Source organism: Atractosteus spatula, chromosome 9 (assembly GCF_055471065.1).
Source record: "Atractosteus spatula isolate fAtrSpa1 chromosome 9, fAtrSpa1.hap1, whole genome shotgun sequence".
In the NCBI taxonomy this organism is placed as follows: Eukaryota; Metazoa; Chordata; class Actinopteri; order Semionotiformes; family Lepisosteidae; genus Atractosteus; species Atractosteus spatula.
Genome location: NC_142714.1, coordinates 43219038 through 43242952, shown reverse-complemented (window position 1 = coordinate 43242952; position 23915 = coordinate 43219038). Strand labels below are relative to the sequence as shown.

Here is a 23915-nt window from a genome sequence, read left to right as displayed (position 1 = left end):
TATTTTGACCATTTTGAACTGTAAGTTGTTAAATCACACACAAAGCACACTAGCAAGGAAAAAATTCCATTGCCTAGTATTGTTGAAATTAAACTACATCACCAGGACACACTTTCCTAAATACTAAATTCATGCATTCATACCTCATAAAGTGAAATATATGAAAAAACCTCAAAAGCAGCCTTGATTTCACACGGCAACATAACACACCGTAAGACACTACTCTGGGCTGATAGGGATGTAGTGAGAAACGTTTTTTTTTCCAAAACCAAAATTTGATAGGATACCTTTCATCAGGCTTTTCTGAAGATCTGTAAATGTAACACATTCACGTGCGTGAGGGTTTTACAAAAATCAGATTAATTTCACTTCTCAGGGCAATTTTTGTATATATGTTTTTATAAAAGAAATTTAACACTCCACAGACATATGAAGAGTCAGACACTGATATTAGATTTGGAAACCAGATTAACTTTTTTTTTTGAAAGTCTTTCTTCTTCTCCAAATAACGATGTCAAAGACTTAGTCCTTGAAGGTCAATCTGGATGTGCAGAGTGAACATCAGCTTCCCCCCCCAACTTCTTGGTTTCTGAGAACTGTTCCAGCTCATCTGTCATCTCCATTCATTCCTACAGGACAATCTCAACGAACTCAAGGACTCAGCTTCAAAGGTTTGGCTTTTTTACATTTTCACAACAATGCCTTTAGGGGTCAGCCATTTGCTGCCATTGTTCTTAAGGTTCTGTATCTCCATGTTCTTGTGGAGACTCAAGCTGACATTGGTGTGTCATAGTTAAGTGTAAGAGGAGCATTGATTGCACATATGTACACAGCCTAGAGGATAAAACAATCATAACATTATATAGAAAAAATTGTGTTTTTTGTAGATATGTACGTTTTTGTTGAAGGTCGACCTGCGATTAGAAAGCTAAGTTGTTTGACTGTTTTCAGGGTTGCCAGGTCAGTTCTGGAAAGATTATGCATAATATTTAAAATATTACAATGATGAAGGGGTTGCAGAGTATGATTATATGCTTTTTCGTAAAGGTTGCAGCTTAATGGTGATCCATTGGCATTAAAACACAAAGTGAGCTTTATAAATGAGCCAGATTGTGTTTTAATTCCCTTGTGTTCTTTACAAACTTAAAGAAACCAATTCAGCTGGAACAAATAACAGTGAGTGGCTAAGAATAAGTAATGCTATGTAAGAATACGTAAAGCTGTAACAGTAGTGATTGCTTTATCTTTCAATGCTACTTTCAAACTAACTTGCCAGACAGATTATTCCTGATCTTTTGCACAGAAAAGGTGATTTTGACTTATACTTAATATATTCTCTGCTGTTTAAAATTTCACATTTTCTGTCCTTTTTTACTTAACTATTTCTGTCTCAGCTTTGACATGTAAAAACAGCATTTCTAAACTGATTCCTTTTTGAATGGCTTCTAGTGAATGCTTGGTGATTCTGCTGCAGTCAATGAAGAAATTACTGGGCATTTGAAAATATGCTGATGGCACCACTTGAAAGAGCAATACACCAGAATTTTAAGCAGTCTGTTTTTTGGCTTATCGTGGTGTTTTTTGTTAAGGGTTTCCCTGATGTTCCAAATTTCTCATTATCTTTTGAATTAGAACTTAATAAATTTGATGTACTCAAAGCATGTAAAAGACTAAAATAGTAAGTAAAGTGTTCATGCAACAAGACTTTTATATACCACCATTTTTCCTTAACGTTATCTGAGTTTTTGATGTTCAGAAATAGATTTTTCTGTCTTTGTGCCAATATTATGTTTTGCTTTCCCAAAAGACATTATTGGCAAATTGTCTTTCTGTCTTATTACAGAAATGTTGGATGGTAGAAGGTAGCTAAGCAGAGGAAATCATCATGATAAGAAACCCATTATGATGTGGAATTCCCACCTGCAAGGCTAGGATTAGTACTTTGAGATTGGAATGTAAAATTATTCCGAAAATAAAAGTGCAATTGAAGAGAAGCACTCCATCAGACATGTTACTGTCTTAGAAGATCAGTGATATAGTAGTGCAATGCAGATTGTGAAGTACCTGATGAATTTAGAGCTGTTAATCATGTAGTGTTTAAATGTTTAATGTAGCTTGAGCTGTTACGGTAAAGAGGTGATGTGTAACCTTTGTCTGACTGTTCCTGAAATGCAAACATCCAAAATATTGTCCCATCAATAACAATTTCTATTTGAATTTTAATCAAAAGCTAATAAACTACTTAAGATGAATAATGTCTTATATAATAACACATGTACTTTGTATTTGCAATCAAATAACATAATGGCACAAAACACTCTTGATAGTGGCATCTTATTTGCTGTATTCTGCTTTTTGCCATATTACACTAAATGTGGTGGGGCTGATTAGTTTGTCCTCCCCCTCCAAAAAAAACTCTAAAACATCTCAACCTTTCTATTGTAAAATACATTTCTGAGGAATGTTTTTAGGTGTCATTTATGAATTATCGTGTGCACTCTAAAAATGTCTATTCCGAATATGCTAAAAAGGTTAATGGCAGATCTATAGTAATTTTGTCCAGTGAGGGACTGCAATTTTACTGGCAAATGAGGCATCGTAGTCCACCTCTAATATTGTGTGTACCATGTACAGTGAAAGCCTTACATTTTTATATTTGATCATAAAGGACAGACAAAAGTAAACCAAAGTAATAAAAGTTGTCATTGTTTTTTTATCAGAAGTCAAGACAACTTTCACTGGTGCTCTGCTTGCAAGATTATGGAGTGATTTATATTATTGGTAAAGATAATAGTAGAAATAACACAATTTTATCGTAATTCTCATTATTATTAATATCAATACTTGGTTACTTTCATATAACATGCACGTCTTTGTAATCGTGTATTCAGATTAATTTTTTTTTGTGGTGCACTTATGGACTGCCTTTGTCCCAACCCTACCCTTAATGGTTAATAGTTTTTGACAAATACACAGAAACAAAGCTTAATCTAGTATGCGAGCCTTTATCGGGAGAATGTCAGAAGCTGAAATGAGAGTATATAAATATTCTTATTCTTGGGGGATTATTGTGGTATGCTTGATAACTACAGCATATCACTTAGGAACACAGACACATCTGACTAACAAGAGTTCAGTGTTAAGTGGCTACTACTGAATTTTATTAAATTATTGTATGTTTTATTTGGCAGATTTTAGAAATTTTACTTCTTTTTCTAGATGCAAATTTGATTCAGGTCTGCATTAGTTTAGTTTTCAGCTTCTGTTCTGAAATGAACCACGTGAAAGATTTTTTTTTGGTCTGTAACGAATTAATATAACCCCATGTCCAGAATAAAGCCAGCCTGAAGCAAAAGCCCATTGTTGTGTCTGTTTTAAATGCTGAATATTATAACGTTTGTGTATATATAATATTAATGTCCCAACCTTTTAATGTTCACATAGTTCATGTTTATTACATTGAACAGAATGCAGAACCCTACATGAAAAGCTGTTTTGAGAATAGATGGAAAGGCTGTCTGTTTTTTTAAGATGTGCGTTTCTTTTCTGTTAAAGTAGTTAATGTATCTAGAGGAAATGGGAATTGAGAGTTAGCAGGAGTTGGGAAAGTTAATTAAGATTGTTGATTAAATATACTCTGTTATACAAAAGTCTTTGTGTCTGTACTTAAAGCATTTTCTCATATGACATTAAAACTCTCCCTTTTTCCATTCTTAATAGCTCTCTTGAGGTTAAAAAAGCAACACTTTTGAGTGACACAAGCTGCATACTGTAGACTCTAGGATCAGTAATGTTATGTGGTGTCACAGGTTTGAACCCTGGTCATGTCACTAGTCAGCTTTTCCTGGAACTTCCAGAAAAAGTGCTGTGTAATTGGCAAAACACCAACAAGGATGGGATTAGTTAACTAGGGGTCTGAGTGATACAGTGTCTCCTTCAATTTCCCATGAGCCTGCAGGCATGTAGTGACTTTAGTAAGAGACTGTTCATCCACAACTCTCCTGTCTGTTGTTGTGGAGCTTGCAATCTGTTAAAAGATGAATGACTTGATGGGTTAGAGAAGCACATCTGCCCTTCCTCATTCACATCTTGATATACATAATTTGTTACTGTGAGCCACAACAGGAACAATCAACTATTCCATATCAGGTGGGCATATAATGAAGTACAAAAAACAAGTGGTATGACCTCTCATTGCTGAAAAAGTTTGATTTTAGCCTCTGGAAGGGTATTAATGATGCTGTTACAAATGGGGGGAAATGATTTTTGATCTAATCCTATAGTTCATTTTGATTGTCTATAGCAAGTATCTGCTGTAATGCAAAAACACATTGCAATATTGCTTTTAAGTTGATACACCTAGTTTGTTGGCCTCAGTGCAAACTGAGCTGAGCTGAAATGTCAATTTCAAATGCACACAGAAATTTGAGAAATGCAACCCCATCTTAAAGATCAAAGAAAGGAATACAGCTATTTGTTTTAGTTTTGTATATTTGTTGCTGTTAAGATTATTAAAAGAAAGCGTGATAAGGATAAAGCATACAATTAAGACCTGATGTCTGTCTATTGTTAGCATTTAAACAAGCAGTTTGTGCATAAACTAATAAAGACTGTACAGATACCTCATTTTTACTTTCAGCCAGGAAAACACCTGCCTGAACAAGAGTGGTTTTTTGGCTATAGTTGACTTCTATGTCTAACCAGTCTATCCTGTGTTTGCATTAAGCTCTTGTTTTACAACAGGTCATTACTATTCATACCAAATAGTCGGAGTGAATGAGTCATCCTTGTAGTGCCAAGATGAGCTCTGTGTTGAGCAAAAAAGAATTTTAGTGACTTTGTTGTTACATTAAGAGCACAGGCTTTTTTGTGTCTCATTTCCAAATGTGAGAAATCCCATCATGTCTGAATGTGGGACATAGGTAGGATTCCCCATGAAAATACCCTCATAGCCACTAATCAAGGGTTGTTCATGTGCAAACTGTAGTTGGCAAAATGGATTCATTATTCTACCGATTATAGGGATGCCTGACAGCCTTGTAAGAGTTTATAGGTTTTCTTTGATGACTGATTGTGTTAATACTTGTTTTCTTGTGTAGAAGTTATCGTACATGGAGTTCCTTCAAAACCTAAGAATGCTGTGATTGAGTAATTGCAGATAGTTTTCATGTCTGGGTTGAACACAGTGTTATAGCAGTTTTTACCAGAGTCATAAGAGTGATGGATTGATAGACCCTGAAATGTCCAAGCAATTTAACATTGCAACTTTCCTTGTATTAGCATTCCCTGTGTTTGTTACCTCTTCGCTGAGCCAGAGCACAGATGTAATATGATGAATGCTGGTGACCCTGTATGCACTCACTCATCACCTTTACATATTCAAACTCAAAAATCAATTTCTTTGCATGTATTTCAAGATGTTTTTTAGAAGCATATTATAACCTCTCATAACATAATTGAATAATTTGAGTTGCTGTTGTATAATTTTTAGGTCTGAATGAAAATACACGTTGTTCCAAATGTGTTCTGGTATGTTTTAAAATCTACCTTTTTAAATTTGGAATTGCAAAGAAATTGTTGATATTCTGTATTACTTGAACGAGAATGAAACACATCTGCTGTTCTTGCAAGCCCACTTACTAAGTCATTTGACATTTGACATATTTCAAGCCCCACAATTGCCTGATGGGAGAGGTAGCGCTAAATGGGCCAGCCCTGTATTTCTCACTGGCATCACTGGTAAGCCTGCAGGTACCTGCAAGCTCATAAAAGCCCCAGATATTTCCTGCCCTACTGACTGGCACTCAGTAATTTGTGAGGGCGCTGTTTACCGGTTAAGACACTCTGGGACCTTATACATTTTGTTAAAATTTTTCCTCTTTAACTTGAAAATGCAAATATTCGATGGTCTACTCTCTAGGGAATTGCTGTCACCGATGTGATTTTTTGGAAGCTGTTGTAGTTCACAGATTCCTCACATTTCTCGTTTAGTTTCTTGATTAGAAAGAAACAGTAAAACAAGAAGTCAAGGCGTTTTTTTGAGGACTTTTGTATCTAATGACCCTGGGGACTGCACAGCAATATTTCTTCTTCTGCATTCATTACAGAAAACACCCTGCCAGCAGCTACACATGCAAGATAGACCTTGTATAACCTCACATGCCATTATTTAAGTCAGTGAACACTGAAATTGTTAAAAAATTATATGTAATTTACATACTGCAACCTGAGCAGCAATTAATGGTTTATGCATCATCTGCAGTAGTCGTCTACTCCACTTCCTTTTTGGAAGTGTTTGCTCTATGTAAATTTCAGCGGCCTTACTTCAGTATCCTCTGTTAACACTGACTCTAAATCTTGTCTGCTGGTCAGCCGCATGTGCAAGAGTGATTTTGATTCCCTGGATTTGTTTGTCTTTGCTGTCGTTCCCCTTTAATACAGTGGGCCCGTTCTCTTTTTTTCCTTACAATTCTCTTCTTTGAAATATCTAATACAAATTGCACACTCCCTCTTTCTGCAACCTACACAAAAGCAAAGAGAAATGCATTTGTAAGCACCCTCAAATCTCTCACTCATGCAAGATTATTTTTCTCATATGTCCTTTGGGCCTCCAGACTAAAGATAACAGGGTAGCTATCAACCCACACATGGAAGCAGCATTTATTTTGCATTTTACCATGTAAAAAAGTAAATTGTTCCTCATTATGAACATAAATTCTGATTGGGGTGACTTAACATAGCCCCTTTATTTCATTTTCATACCTTTTTGCCACTCCAGTGAGAACAAAAAATATATGAAGCGAGAGACGACTTCACAGAAACTCCACTCTTTCTTTTCTGTAATTGCTTTTCCTGTGCTGATTGTGTTATTGGTCCTTAAGCACATAAATGTCACAAACAGAGGAAGACCATTCAGTCTACCTAGTTTGTTTTAGTGGTTCCAGCTCATTTTTCTTTGTAACTGCTCAGGAGTGCTCTAGGCAGCTGTATTAGCAGATCTCCTCCACTAGGCAGCCAAGATTATTTTGGGATGCATCTTTGACTCGGTGTCTTTTTGCAAATTAATGTAGCAGAGCTTAATGAAGCCCGTGCTGTCCCAGCATTGCATGTTCCCCCACAAATGAGCTCATTAAAAATGTATCTTTGCATTAGTTCTTACGTAATGTGTACATTAAGGCTGTTACATTTGTCATGAAGATGATTGGTATGGAATTGCATTGGGTGCTACTGTAGTTATCTAATTTTTTCCAGTGCACTTTTGCTGCCAGGCAGAAAGAAACCATTACCATTTGTTCTTTCTAAACCTAGTGCACAAAGTAAGAGAGCCCAGAAGCCAAATTTGGAGAACACAGGCCACAATATTCTCAAAAGGCATGGATTCAACATAAGAGGCATGGGTATCTAATTTGATGTATGCATTATTATTTTGTTTTTCGCCCTTTTGATGTTATTGCCTTTTTTTACATTTCTGTCGAAGGTGCCATTAGAGTTGATGGTTGGTAAGGGGAAAACACACTTTTGCCAGTATGTTTTACGTTTCTGTTGTACAATTGTGTAGATCTGGTTAGATCCTGTGATTAATGCCCCCAGGAGCCTGAAGGTAGTTTTACATACCTAGGCAACAAAAACAAATATTCTAAAGCCTTTAGAGGCCTAATTAGGCAGTAGAAAATATGGATACAATATAATATGTTTTTTCAAAGCACTCAGCAAAGAATGTTTCTCAGCTCTGTTTTTTTTCCTGTAATGAGCTTGCCTATTTTCTATTTTTTATGTTTTTTATTGCAGAAGGGAAATGATCCTAGGAGTTATCTCTCCTTTCTGATGTTTTGTTAGCACGCTGTCAGAATGTAGGCAGCTCTGTGTGCTGTAGCCAGTGTCAGCTTAAACAAAACTCGGTAGCAAATTAACTTCAGTGCATGTTAATTCTAAAGACTAACAAATGAGTGGAACTATTTTATTATATAAGATACAGAGCATGTTTCTATTGCTTTCTTTCATGAAATTTGTATTGATGTTAATAGCTTTTTTTTTTAAATGAAGCTTGTTTTTTTTTTTTCGTGGCCTGCTTCTTTTTAATATGTCTCACACCATGGATGCTTCAGGCTTTTACACCAAGGTTGATTTGGCCTTATTTTTAATACATAAAAATGTCTACAAAGCAAGCTTATCTCAGTTTGATGGGTAGTGGGCCTTTAAACTTACTGTAGGGTCTCTTGAGATGCAAAGTATTTTGTAATCTAAATTCAGTTTTGTTCAGAATTTGACTGTCCTCTCGTATATTTAATAGGTGAATCTGAAATGTCATGCCTTTGACTGGATGCATTATGACCTGTTGTACATTCTGTTTAGTCCTCAGTATTTACCAGAGCCTCATCTACAGTGCATGCTAAGAACTGCCAGAATTTCAAGTTCAAGGTTATTTGTCACTCCAGCCATATACAAGTATACAGTGGAATGAAATATCGTTCCTCCTGGTCCACGGTGCAAATACAGGCAGGACAGACAGGACACTGACATAGACAATTGTGACAGGATACACATAGTGAAAAGTGCAGATAATACAAATTACAAGGCAAATACATAATACAATATACACAACACACTGGGGGGATTTAAACCCTGTTTCTGGAATTGGAGTGGGTGCAAGTAGATTCCAGGGTGTTGAGGAGCCTGACAGCCTGCAAAAAGAAGCTGTTACAGAGTCTGGTGGAGCTAGCCCGTACACTGCTATATCTTTTCCCAGATGGTAGGAGGGCAAAGAGTTTATGGGAAGGGTCGGAGAGGTCATCTACCATACTGGAGGCCCTGTGTAAGCAGCATTTGTGATAGGTGATAGAAATGGAAGGGAGGGGAGACTTGTTTTATGTATTGCCACAGTTCTGGTGAAATCAGTTCATTGATAAACAGTTGCAGTTGTCATGATTGTAGGTGAAGCTTTCGATTGTGTGTGCATGTTGAGACTTAAGTCATTCATATGCTTAACATAGGGAATGCATAGTGCAATTTTTTAAAAGAGTAAATAAACACTTAAGGTTTCCAGAACTTTGGATACTATTAGCTCATTGATCTGAGGATCTTATACAGTACCGAAATCTCCCTGGAATTAAGCCATAAGCAACATAGCTGTTTTTTTCCCCAGACACCTACAATCCTTTGTACCCTATTATAAGCTGATGTAAGTCTCTCGTTGTTGTGTGATTTAAACCTTTTGTGTAGTATGAATTGTATGATGTTCATTTGAATAATTTGTATGATTTGGTCAAAAGGAATGCCAGTATGAAATAATAGTATCATTGGTCTTAAGTGAAGAAAAGGATAATTATTGCAAGAAATGGATGAATACAATGCAGGAATGACATATTGAAACACTTAATATGGCTAATGGAACATTTCATTCAGTCATCTTCATCAATTAGAACAGCTATCAGAATATTTTAAACAGCCCACTTGTGAAAGTAGGTTCTTTGTCGATTGCTCTTTGTTTAATTTAATGTCTTTTAGAGTTCTGATAGTAAAACCTACCATTCTGTTGTGTATTCCTTTTGCATCAGGAGATTCAGCAGTGGTTATAGGCTTCTTGCAGATGGAAATGCTCAGCAGGTTTTGTTGCTTGATACCTCCCCTGCTTACATGTGGTTATTATGTTTTTGTGCTCCATTTTGTTCCATGATTTTGACATGATTTTATTTAAATAAACTATAATTTGATTTAAAATTAGATATAGATCAGAAAGGACAGCCAATGTTTTCTTCTTCGCTACAACCAGGAAAAAGCTAGTTAAATGCAGCACTACACTCTTTACATAGTACCAGTCCAGGCAGAAATGTAAAGAATAGTGTTTTAGAAATAGCAGCATAGCATTTCTTTAGTATCTCAGTTCTATGAAATATTAGCTGTACTGTTTACCTATTGGAGACCTGAAAGTAGTAGAAGTTTTACATAGTATGCTGTTTGTATTTTTTTTTGTGGTGACTTTTTCGATCTGATTGTTAATCAAGTTCAGTTTATAGTTGCAAATCATTTGTTGTGCCGTAGTGTCAAAAATATTTTTGGAAGAGTACGTGTAGTTGCTTTAGAATGGAGAGAAAATAGTTTTGTTTCTTAATCATCTTTCACCTAAGTATCTCTATTGTATTTCTATTAGAAATACAGCAGTATAAGCCTCTGGCTTCCCCTGTTTGATTTGTAATATGGTCACAAATTCATGCATCTATCTGTGGCTGACTGCTGCAGAAAGTGCAGAGAAACTGTTATTTTAGGTGTGTCACGAATCATTAGGTAAGCCCTTTTTAAATTTTGTTACTGTTATAGAGCTTGGAGTTGCACAAATCAAATGATTTAATGCACACAGAAATCTTAAAACCCTTTCTATGTGGTTGAAGCCTTTCTTTTGCCAGTGTGTTTTGATTGAAGACATATGGTAGTGTGAGTTTTGTTGTTGCTTTGTATGTTCACTGTTGATTTGAAATATTATTTAAGTATTCATTTGATAGGTGGTACACAGCATTAGGTTGAGAAATTGAAACAGCTGCATTCTTGATATACCTATATATATAAATATTGTGTACAGTACCTTTCTCTGTCTTGGAGAGGTTTTCACATTCTCACAGCCTTATTATATCTGTTTTAGGTGAGTAACCAGTTAATAAATAGATCAGTGTAATTTATTCCAGATTTTGACACTATTGCAGTTTCTGCTTTACTGCATTTAGCATGACACCTTTTCTGAGAAAGGATTCCATTAGTCTGCTATACTGCAATGATTTAAATGTATGCGGCTTTTCCTCTCTCTTGTAGTCTGCTTGTCTTAGTTTCCCTGATGCCTTTAATATTCTGTGCACACTTCTTTGCGTGATGCAGTAACATTTTGAAGGATCCTGTTCATGCTGCATCTTTTATATTGTTTCCGCAGCTGGTATTTATATTGAAAGCTTCAGACTAATTTTTCCTGTTTAAGCCGTGCAAGTTGATAAAGTTGTGCTTTTCTGTTTCAAGATCAAGAGACAAATTCTAGTAGAGCTCTACAAATTATTATATTGCAAACTTAGATGTGGATCCTAATTATTACGATACTTCAATGCTGCTATCTCTGCATGAGGAGGTTTTTGTATATGCCATAATCCTCCAATGGGTTTGGTAGGCCTGGCAATGTACATGTATTACAATACATTTTGTCTTGAGCAGCTATTTCTGTGAGTTCCTGTGTATATCTGGAGTTCTTTCCTCACTGTGTTTTTAAGGATTGAGGCTAAGAGGCCTGTAGATGGAATTACTTGGTACTGTATTAGTATTTTATGGTTGGTGCTCACTGAATGTAGGGGGTTCTATTGCACCCCATTTTAAATAAGACATCTGCTCCCCAAAATTGAACACATGGTGTGTAACTAGTTTGTACAAGGTTGGTTGTAAAGGTGCTTCTGTGGTTGGTAGTTGTTTACAAATGTGCAGTGGCTGATAATGTGTGGTAAAGAAGCAACACAGAAATGTAATGATTTCTCGCATGATGTTATGGACATGCTTGACCATTGCACTTGCCTGTTGTGATTTAAAGTGTGTGTCCCTTAATTTTACCAGCACTACGCCAACCACAGCACAGCCACACAATCCAAGAGCAAAGAGAGGGAGATGGATAAGAAAGAAATGGAGAAATCCAGGGATCGCTCAAAAGAAAGAGAAAAGAAAGAAGAAAAAGATCGCAAGGAGAGAAAAAGAGTAAGTAACTGTAAAACAGATTCTGGAGAACAAAAACCAAATGACAGTTTTCTAAAAGAAAGTTTGGATTTGATAGAGGTAAATTGACTGATGTGTGAGGTGCTCATTTCTGTTGAGGTTTAACCTTATTTTATATCAAAAAGTTAACAGCTGAATTGAATAATGTCCTCTTCAGATAATATAATACTTGATCATCTTTTTCTCAGGGAGATGCTCATGGACTTTCATCAATTTAACATGAATATCAGAAACTGATTCTGAAACTCACTGTCCTGGCTGTTATAAAATGGTATATAATGCCTTTTTTAACAGTTTAAGATTTTTAATGAAAACTGCAAATTAAGAGTTTGATGGAGGTGAATTTTCAGGATCCTTCCTCATTAAAACATAATAGCCGTTAAAATATTTTGGATTGAATCACAAGTGTTGCTGGTGATCTGAGATGGTAAAATCAAACAAATTATTTCCTCATCCATGAGATCTCACCTTTAGGTTGTTCAGAAGCTTATGTAATCGGTTTATTAAAAATAGAAAAAGAACTAGATATCAAGCTTTTAATGTGGAATGAAACACAAATTCTGTATACCACAAAGCAAAAAGTCCACTATAGAATCTGTGCATTGGCAGTTCACTGTGTGTTGTACTGTACGTTGTGGAGATGTCAAACCTGTTTTTATACTTAATTTTTGTTCTTCCATTTCCTTGTAATTTTATTTCATGCAAATGCTTCTTGCAAGTTTTTTCTCTAACATGATCTCCAGAAGACTCTGCTACAGCATGGGTTATATGTCATGAAGTTTATTTTCTGGATTATCTTGTGATGTGGCAATACTTTTGACTGGTTCTCATATTTCCTAGCACCCTTCAGAGATCTCCATTTTGTTCTTGTTTCCTCTTTGTTCAGATCTCCCAAAAGAATTAACTTGAGAAACGCATTTTCTCCCCACTATTCTTATTGTTTGCTAGGGTCTGAGCTTTTCATATTTGCGTCTCTCTTTCTCCCTCCTTAACTTCCTCCCTTCCAAATACTGAATACAAATAATGTAAAGTTATTTCAGTAAATTTACAGATAATTTCCATTCTTGTACCTACTGAGGTAAATAATATAAAGTATTGTTAGAGTAGTCAAAACTGGAGGAGGCAAAAACACCCAGTCTGTTAAGTGTTTCAGCCTTCACATTTTACTTATAGCTCATAAATTGCAACAAAATTGTAAAACAAAATCCAGAAATTCACTAATCTTCTAAAGATCCAGTATTTCATATGTTCAGAACATGTGTATCTTTTACTGTAATATATTTTTAAAATTGATAAAATAGTGTTATTCCGGCAAATCTATCTTGTTTCTATTTTCAGGATTCAGTGTGAAATACTACAAATTTAGGAAAATGCACTTAAGATGATTTAAACAACCAGTTTATTTTAAATTTTGGATCTTGGAGTATGAGACATTTTTATGTTCAGTTACTTTTATTATAGGTTGTCTTTTTGTCTGGGTGTGCTGTCAGCACAAAGCCGTGTTATAATTTTACAGGTCTCATGATTTCTTATAAGGAATACTTTACAGAAAAGGATACATAGTAAAGTGAATATAATGTGATGTATAAAACATACAATTCGATGTCAACCAACATTACATTTCAAAATGAAAAAGTAAATCTGGCATTGATATTCAATTTCATTTTTTTAGGATCATTCAAACAGCGATCGTGAATTGAGTCAGGAATTAAAACGTCGAAAAGATGAAAATGGGACAGGTGAGTTGATTATTTTGCCAAAGGGGGCTTTAGAGCCGTCTGAGCCTGAAGGCTCTTTCTGTCATTGAAAGTTGAGTAGCCTTGCCCCTGCTCCTTTATTTGCGTTTCCTCTTGCGTGCTATCTTTCTGACACGGCTGTGCCATGCGGCCTTCACTTCACAGGTTCCACCAAACACAGCAAGAGTGCCAGCCCATCCGATTCTCCACGTTCCAGCGAGAAGGAGAAGGACAAAGGCAAGAGCTCCAAACCTTCCAGCAAAGAAAAAAGTGATTTAATTAAACCTGAAAAAAGTTCTTCTGGGGGCAAGAAGGTATGTTTGTTCTTTTGTGGTGACAGAAACCCAATCCAAATCATTTTTAATAATAGATCCACACAGCTCTTGCTGCTTTCAACTCAGTTCTGTTTTACATGGAAAACAAACAAGCAAGGAGACTATAGCATATCTTTAATCCTAACATTTTTGCATCTAAAAAGAATATCCCATAAACCTGCTAAAAGTAAATTCTTACCTATTTAAATCAGTAAATAACATAAGGATATTTCTTTTTTTACATAAGTTCATTAGCACTGTAATTAAACTTCAATATTTTCTTGAATTGCAAGGAAAAAGTGAGAAGAATTCAATTAATATAGATCACTTATTTTCTCTACATCCAGGTGTAGGGGACCTAATGTATGTTTTGAAGTGTTTTTTTTACTATATAATGTTCCAGTTTGGAATCTCCAGTGATTAATGAACCCAGCTCATTGCCACAACTCATATGCCCCATGAGCTGAGTGAGCACCTGTGCACCCAGTATTCACAACATGCCAGTATGTCAGAATTGTTTCATGGGTTCCTTAGAAGCAATCAAGCCCAGGTTAACATTTGTTCAGTTGTACACTGCTGTGTGAGGAATCTTGGTCACAGTGGGCTAATGACATAGCATAGCCCCAAAATGCTTTCATTTGGACTTTGGACAGAGTTTAACTTGCTTTCATCCAAGCCTGCCAAATTCAAGTGCCTTTCCTGGTAGGGTCCCATGTAATGTGAGCTCCACCTCCCAGCTCTTAAGTGCATCAGACACTTGCTTTCTAGGGTGTTTTGTACTTTTTCAAAGCCGACTGACCAAAGCAGCCCAGTGTTTGAGGTCAGTCAGGTCCCCTTGTATTCATTGTTGTTGCCCTCCTATATGGTTGAGATAGTGAAGCCTTGCTGTGTTCTTTTTTTTTTTAGGAATCCAGGCATGATAAGGAAAAATCTGAAAAGAAAGAGAAGAGGGACAGCACTGGGGCAAAAGAAGACAAAAAACAATATCCTTTCCAATGCTGATGCATCAAAATGTATATCAAATGTTTGGCTTATGGAAAGCCTGAGAGGTATTGCCGTGATCCATTTATCACTTTCTATGTAATATGATGAGCCTATATTGAAGAAGTGCAAGCCTACCAAAAGGAAACAAATAAAAAATGTAAAGTAAATAGTTTTACTCTTAAAGTCTGGATCTTGAAAATATTGCAGCTTCAACCAATACATTCCATTTCCATTATCACATTTTAAGTGAGCGGTATTCTGATATTTGATTAATAGCTCTCAAATGCTTAGGAGTATTGCATGAAAATTAATTCGTTTCTATATTATATCTTGTACACGCAGAAACACAAGGACCCACGCTTAATTCTAGCTCATAACAGCCTGAGAAATGGGCATTTGGGCATTTACAGAAGAATGTAATTTCTAAGCAGAATTTGGTCTTTCCCAGATGACTTGGAGGCAGTGGTGTGATTCAGCTCAGTAACTTTTAAATTACATTTTAGCCTGATATCTTATCTTTATTATTGGAGTATTGGAGTGCAGTTCTAGTTTATTTTGTGGGTTTTTTGTATTAAACCACTGAAGTCTTTTCAATGCTTTAGAGTTTTGAAAAGGTATTACAAACGTGTAGCAGATTTTGATATGTTCAGTTAAGCTCTGCTACCTTTTTTCATTGAAGGTTTTCTAGCTCATTTAACTTGTTTGAAAACAGCATATTCAGAGTTAAAAACTGCTTTTGTATATGACATTTGAAAATCAGAAAACTGACTCTAGATGTTGCTTGAATATACAGTGCCTTGCAGAAGTATTCAGACCCTTGACCAATTCTCTAATTTTACTGAATTACAAATCCTACATTGAAATTTTGTTTTCTTTGGTATTTTTATTTCAAAGCACTGAAACACAAAATTAATTATTTTAATGTGACATTGTTTTACGTTAGAAAATATTATTTAAAAAAAATAAAAAACTGCAATATGCTTTCAGTATTCAATCCCCACATTTGAATATTTTATAGAGCCACCTTTTGCAGCACTAACAGCTTTAAGTCTTTTGGGGAAAGTCTGTACCAGCTTTGCACACTGTTCTGGAGTGATTTTGGCCCATTCTTCCAGGCAGATTTGCTCCAGGTTGTTCTGGTTAGTCAGATGATGCTTGTGCACTGCAATTTTCAGATAGTGCCACAAATTCTCAATTGAATTGAGATCAGGGCCTTGACTGGGGCACTGTAGGACATCCACTTTTTTGTTCTTGAGCCACTCCAATGTTTCTTTGGCCTTGTGTTTGGGTTTATTGTCCTGCTGAAAGATTAACTTTCTCCCAAGCGTCAGTTTTTTAGCTGACTGAAACAGGTTCTCTTGCAGTATTTCCCTGTGTTTTGCACTATCCATTCTTCCTTCTATTTTAACAAGATGCCCAGTCCCTGCTGATGAAAAGCAGCCCCACAGCATGATGCTAATACCACCATACCTCACTGTAGGTATGGTGTTTTTTGAGGTGTGGGTAGTGTTAGATTTGCGCCACACATATCGCTTTGAATTTCTGGTAAAAAGCTCTGTCTTGGTCTCATCTGACCACAAAATCATTTCCCACATCGCAACTGGGTCACTATCATGCTTTTTGGCAAACTGCAGACATGCTTTCACATGGTTCTTTTTGAGTAATGGCTTCTTTTGTGCCACCCTCCCATACAGGCCAGTGTTATGCAGAGCTCTTAATATGGTTGACTGGTGCCCCTTTACTCCGCTCTGAGCTACTGTAGCTCCTTTAAAGTGATCGTTGGCCTGCCTGTGGCTTCTCTCACAAGTCTCAAATTGAACCAACAGTGCCCACTGGGACATCCAAACACTTGGATATTGTTTTGCACCCTTTTCCTAATTTATGCATTTGTTTTACTTTATCTCTACCTTCTTTGGAACGCTCTTTAGTCTTCATTTTCACAGCAGTCCTTCAGATTCACAACCTGGATCATGTTCCCTTAACTGTGGGGTTTTTATCCAGAAAATGTGGCAGTTATTTTAATGATTCACAGGTAGAGGCCAATTGTGAGGCAATTGCGTCCTCGTTAAGGCAATTGTTTTTCACCTGTATAAACTTAGAGCTTCACAGGGATTGAATACTTTTGCAAACAGCATATTTCATTTTTTTCTAAAGAATATTTGCTAACATAAAACATTGTCACATTAAAATAATTACTTTTGCGTTTCAGTGCTTAGAAATACAAAGATCACAGAGAACTAAATTTCAATGTAGGATTTGTAATTCAGTAAAATGAGAGAATTGGTCAAGGGTCTGAATACTTTTTCAAGGCACTTTTTGATTTTTTCCCTTAACACTGATACTCATAAATCGTCAGACAAACATAGATAATGTATGTTGATGCAGCCAAGGTAAGACATAATCTTAGAGCTTATTGCTACTCAGCATAACAAAAAGTGTTATATAAAGAATTATCATAATATTAGTATTTTTTTAAGTTACTGTCTCATCATGTTGTTATTTATGTTTTTTTGCAGTAATAACAGTTTTGTTATTGCTGAACGGATCTTTTCTAGGTGTATGTTTTACTGTAACTGTTACTTTATTCCGATGTTTTATAGTAGTGCTTACTTCACATTCAAAACTGCATGGAGGTAACCTGAAGGGTGCCTTCATATATTGTATAATATACTGACGTACAAAAAGCAACACTCATGTCCACTAGTTTTAATCAAATAATTTAATCATTTGTTTCAAACAGATATACAGGTGAAAGAATTATGATAGAATTTTAGCATGAAACTTGCCACACCAACAAAATGAAAACATTGCAAAGTTAGATATAATCTCCCTGGGAATTTACACAATTCTAGCAGAATTGACTTATTGATGTGATGAGCACCATGATAGACTGCCATGGGATGTTTTGACACTCTCCCTGCAGCCAGTTGTAGAATTTTGCCATTTGCATTTGTCTCCTGTTGGTGGAATTGGCAGGTTAGTCTCACAGATGTTCTGGGACTCGGGTCAAGAGAAAAAGCCACAAAGAGACTTCAGTATTGCTTTTGTGTAATTTTTGCACTTTAATCCCAGTGCTGTGTGGCCTTGCATTGTGCTGCTGTCAGATCATCCCTATGGATGTCTTCGGGGAACTCATAAGTTGTTGGTTCAAGAACTTGGTCAATAAATTATTCACCAGTAAGATTGCCCTGAAGTTGCACTGATGGTGCATGTGTTAATGTCAGTTTTTTCCCTTCATCACACTTTTATGTCGTAAACAGTTTTGTAACCTACATTTTGCGTCAAGATATTTAGAAATATAATTGTGCTTACAGTAAAGTACACATAAACATGAAGTGCATTTTATGGATTATTATTACAGTCAAGAATCTTATAGCTCTGTGGTGCTTTCATGTAGCTTCAACCAAAAGTAAGTTGCAGAATTTGAGGGGGAGTACTTCTCCAATACTGGAGATGTTCGGAGACATTTAGGGCAAGGTCAGATTACAGCAGCGTAGTGTCCTTAATAATGACAGGACATCAGAGCTGTCTCTGAAAGGAAAGTTGGCCTTACTACAACTCCAATTATCTTTGGTATTCTCTAAAGACATTTTTAACAGGCCAAAATACATCGGAAAACCATTCCATGGCTGTTTGCTACCCTGATAAAATAAGATAATTTTGTTTCATTTCGATGTTTTGCCATTGTCTGACTTGGGATAGATGCTTAAGGTCAACATGTAACTTGTTTCATGAGTTTCCAGAAATTATTATTAATTTGTTTTTTGCCTGTAGGGGCAGGTTCACTTTTAGATGGGGGAACAAAGGATCTGACAGCCTACCTTGATTTTTGGGGTTTAGCCATCAGTAAAATATTATGCAATAACCCGTTTTTTTTGTTTTTTCTTGTACTGCTTTATTTGGGGAGCACTTCAAATATAATTTTTGTACATCAGAAGCCTAAATGTTCCATATACAATGTGCACTACAAATGAGAACAACCATTGAACAGGACTGAAATTTTAACAATTATCTCAACTGATGCTGAAGAATATGCTCTATAATTACAATTGACAAATAACTAATTGTTGAGTTGGAAATTATGCAGTGGCCAATCGTTTCTTTGTGTTATAGTGCTTAGTATTCTGATTTTGAGATAACAACCTGTTTATTTTAGGAACAGAGCATTTTGAATGGATAAAGGCTTTTATACATGATTTAAATCCCTCTATGCTCATTTTCAGCAGGGAGAATTATTTTTCGTCCTTTGATTGCAATGGATTATAATTTGCATGTAGAATACATTGGTTAGCTTTACAATACAATTGTGATGCTGAACCACTGCAGAAAAAAATGTTTAGGTTTTTATTCATATTTTGGTAAATGCTTATTTTTACCAAATTTTTGCACATATGAAGCTGTGTCAGGATTCAAACTTTTGAGTTTGAGATTGAGAAAAAATTTTTGCATACCCCAATTTTTTTAATGGCTGCATTGCTAGGCAAAATGTTAACCGTCTACAAAATACTAGAGACATAATGCTTGATAAAACATATTTAATACAGTTAGTCTGTTTTAGATGGAATAATGGCTTCATAAGAAGTTGAACAGTGTTGTGCACATTAGTATCTTTTGACACAGATCAATTTTGTTTTGCAGATGTTTTATTGCTGTTGGCTGCCGCAGTCTGAAGAAGACATGCTTTTATGTAACACACACATGTATTGGATTAGCTTTTTTATTTTTGCTTTGTTTTTCTATTGATCACAGTCCAAACAGAGGACCCATCTAAAATATAATAATTACTGCCTGCATAAATATTTTGGTTGTCCAGCCCAGATATGTCATAGTTGTAGTGTTTTAACTTGATAATTTGTTTTGTTCCTGTGTATTTCAGTAAACGGCTGAAAGTTTGCCTTTAAATATAAGCACAATGTGCTGCACACATCAAGAAAATGTAATTGACAAATAGGTATTGATTATTCTCACATGCTGTCTGCAAATCTGCCTGCAATTGTATAATTTCTCAGCAAACAAAAATGTATTTTGGCTTTGTCAGTTACTTTATTGCCATTAAAAATACATTTGCCACCTCTGCATTTACCTCATTTAGATCAAGTTTTATTTATTTTTTGCCTCCTTTTAAATCGTGTTTGTGAAAATATTTAGGAGTAGCTGTTCGAAACAACACCAATGTTCTATTTGTATATTATGTATACAACAATAAAATCATTTCATGTAATTAAATTCAGATTATCTGTTACTTTCATTTCAAATGTCCCTTGCAAAATCTTTGTGTGCGTGTGTTTGTCACAATGTTTTTAAATGAATTGTATAAAAAGTTGGATTTCTTCATGAGGCAAATAAATGACTTGTACAACTACAGGAGATTTGTACTGCAAACGTAGTCACAAAAGTTTCAGAACTACTTTTTTGGAATTTTTATCTGCTGTATTCTACCAGTGTAAGCTTTTTTTCTAAATAAATGATAGTTTTCTTAGTGGGTCATAAATAATTGTGTCGTGTCCCTCATTCATTGCGCTCGTGGAAGATAAAGTGTTTCATGCAAATTTAAAAAATGTTAATACCTTCTGTCAGAGAGAATTGATGGGTTTAATTGACCAGCTGAATGTTTTGAGCTGTGCATCTCAAATTGGTAGGCTTTTGTGTGCACTACAGCATCTATGTGGTTTTAAAGCATTCATTAAGATTAGGAATGACAGTGATTTGAAAATTGAACTTGCTTTATATTGCTAAATACAGGCTTAGCACTGTCTATCCTATTGTGAACTTGTAGATTATGAACTGTGCAACATATGATAATTTATTTTGCCCCTTATTTTTATGTGGTTTGTTAAGGTATGATTTATTTTGTCAAAAGTGTGGATTATGCTTTTAACAAACACATTTAAACTCAAAAGGCCTGAATATGCCTTTTCCTTTTTAAATGTACATGATGACTCAGTGAGTAATGTCCAATGTGCAGCCTTACATTTAAAAAAATGTAGTGTCGGTGAGGTTATTGACAAACAAGAATCCACATCATTTTATTTAATGAAAGATTGTTGCCTAAAAACAGCTTATACAAAGATCGTATTTTGTCATTTTTTTTCATGAGAAATTTGCTACCATTCAGAAAAGAGAGTAACAAATTACCTGCGTGCTTATTCTAGGTTAATGAGATGAAGGTAATATAAATCAAAAATAAGCCTGAAAGCATGGCTTGTACTTTAGTAGCATATCAATTTTATTAGCAAATAGGCTTCTGTAGAAACTCCTGGGTACAGTAAACTATATTCAATAACTGTAGAGTGCAAAAAAATCAAGAATATAAAAGACTTAAATTCCTCACAGAATCAAACTGCACGCTTGTGACTGCAAGAGACAGAGTATCTTAAAACATTCAAGGGCAAGCAGTCTTGTCATTCCATATTCAGTCTTTTTACATTTCGGCATCAAATTATGCATGCTTACCACATGGTCAGAAATCAATTATATTTTTCCTAATTGAGACAATGTTCCCCAAGGCTTGCTGAAGACAATCTCAAGGGCAAATCTTCAGCAAGAGTCTGCAATTCAGCGAAGGACTTGGGAAACACATTTCATACCATTTCATTTACTTGAGAAGTGATGAAGCTAAATAGCATCTGGCTCAAAGTACCACAGGTATTAATCACAGGTCAGCAGTATTTATGCGAAACAGCTGCAGTGCCTTGCTAAAGTATTAAGTATTGTGTCCCATTTTGTAAAATTACAAAATGATGCATGCATATTATTAAACTGTTTCTATTCAGATGCTCAAATTGAAGACTTCTAAGGGTAAGATAAATTTCCAGTTAATGTCGGCAAGAACCGAAAAAAAAACTGAAATGTGTTGTATTTTGACCTGTGAACACAACATTTGGAAGGAGCATATTTGGCAGCAACTGCAGACTCGAGTCTTCTTGGGTAAGTCTGTCACAACTTTGTGCACCGACATGATGCAACTTTTGCCCATTCTTTTTGGTATATCATATCAAGTTCTCTCAAGTTACTTGGGGACCATTTACAGTAATCTTTCCACAGATGCCCAATAAGATTGAAGTCAGGACTTTGACTGGGCCCATTCAAGGACACTTGCTTTTTTTAAGCCACATGTTGTACTATTAGGTGCTGTGTTACAAATCGCATGCAGGACTTGAGATGTTTTATCAGTTACATATGAGCCCTGTTTGCAGCATAACTGTAAAATTGTTGACCCATGGATATTTTATTCCAACACAGCCAATGAACTCTAACTCTTTCAAAGTCACAGCTGGCCTCAAGATGGCATCCCTTACCAGTATCTTCCTTGCCAGTCAGGAACAACCTGATGTGCCTTCCACTTCTCAATGATTGACAATGACTACTCAAAGAGATATTAAGAGGCTTTGTTTTTATGTCCTCCTGATCTATGCCTTCATACAGCTTTATCCCTGAGTTGTGTTGAAAGCTCTATGGTCTTCATGGTTGAATCTTTCCTTGAAATTCACTGAAAAATGAGTGTTTTTCATGAGAACACTTTAATTGTATGGGCAGAGGCGGCATGATTTAAGGTAGTTTTGTGTACATAAATTAATTTAGGTTATGCATACTTATGCAACCACAGTTTTTCTTTTATTATCTATTTTTGTTTTTAGTACTGAATGTGTGGAATAGGTTGTGGATATAACATACTAATTATTACAAAATGTCATGACTGCAAGCTTTAAATAACATGAAAACTGCGAGGATCTGTATGTCTTTAATGCCGATGTTAACTTTATTGGATATTGTTACAACCCCAAGTGTGTAGGGGTAAAGGGGTGTAACATTTAGGATAATTCTTTTGGAAGCAGGTGGGTTTTGGTGAGGGACTAGGAAGGGTGATAACAAGGGTAAGGAACTAGAATGGTGCCAAAGGAAAGAAAATAAACAAAATGGAGCTGGCTAGGACAGTGAGGGAAAGCTAATCTGACTACAAAAGAAAACCCGAAACACACGGTCTTCGGCGTCTTCAACACCCTAGCTAACCTGCACTGACTACCCAAAACCATACAAGACAAATGGCACTCACCCGTACTAAACTAGTGTACTAATACAAAATCAACTAAGTGTGTAAAGTGTACCCAACAACCTAAACTAACCTTATATACAAAAGTTCACACAAAAACACAAGTGAACCAGGAATACAAATAAGGGAAAACAAGAGTAATAAACAGGAGCAGGGTACAAAAGAACACAAAAGTTGAACATGTAACACTGGGGCAAGGTAATGGCAAAACAAGGATGAACACACAAACAAACAAGTACAAAGTACAAAGAAACTAACAAAAAAACAACAACAAAACAACAAAGCCGAAGCTATACGAAAATACACACACACAAAGCAAAACAAACCAACAAACGAAGCTGAAGCAATAACCAAAACCAAACGGGACCAAAGTCAAATGAAAGGCCTCTTCTTGCTGAAAACCTCCATGTTATATGCTGAATAAGATGTGTTCTGATTGGCTGAGAGCTAATTGATGATGATGTCATACTGAAAGTGTGGTGTAATGGTGGGCCAATGGGGAAGGGAGAACAATCAAGGGTCAGCAGTGTGGACATGACAGAAAAAACACACACAGAACACACACTGGGACGTAACACTAAGATTAATCATTTGATGTTTTCTTTTATTCAACTGGTAAAATCAGCATAGTGTATTAAAAACCATGAAAATGATAATTTAACAAGATTGTAAGGTTCATTATGTAAATGTATTGTAATTCTACATTGACTACAGTTATTGACATATGCATTATATGCATATGTCTATGCTTAAGCACTTTATTATGGAGTATATTAAAAAGCTAATTACATCACAGTCATAATTGTAGACAAGTTATGAGATATAGGGAGGTTTTGAATGATCCATATTACCTTTAACCTGTGTTTTCACACCTGCATCTGGCTGATGTTGTTCTTAGTCCCTAACCTGCAATACTGTTAATACTGATTATGGGAATATACCAATGGTTTAATGTATCTATATGATATTTATCTGACAAGTCAGTTGAGACAAATTCTTACTTACAAAGACAACTTGCCCAAGAGGCTTAAATCAGTGTTGCACAGGAAAGAAGTAAAAACAATTCATAAAATGTAAATATCACAACAAGGTGTGGTA

The 23915-nt window shown here is 35.6% G+C and overlaps 1 protein-coding gene across 2 annotated transcripts in view; it reads left to right on the top strand.

Moving 5' to 3' along the window:
* The window catches only part of thoc2 (THO complex 2), a 66946-nt gene extending 46688 nt beyond the window's left edge, over window positions 1-20258 (top strand). Inside the window, exons 33-39 of one of the 2 annotated variants that reach the window (XM_088926128.1) lie at window positions 636-671; window positions 11578-11715; window positions 13406-13472; window positions 13635-13783; window positions 14690-14766; window positions 17110-17157; window positions 19406-20258. In XM_088926128.1, coding sequence (XP_088782254.1) covers window positions 636-671; window positions 11578-11715; window positions 13406-13472; window positions 13635-13783; window positions 14690-14766; window positions 17110-17137 — 495 coding nt within the window. In that variant the 3' untranslated portion in view covers window positions 17138-17157; window positions 19406-20258. Of the gene's footprint in view, window positions 1-635; window positions 672-11577; window positions 11716-13405; window positions 13473-13634; window positions 13784-14689; window positions 14833-17109; window positions 17158-19405 lie in introns of both variants that reach the window. The other variant, XM_088926129.1, reaches the window with a different exon arrangement.
* Window positions 20259-23915: the final 3657 nt, after the last annotated feature.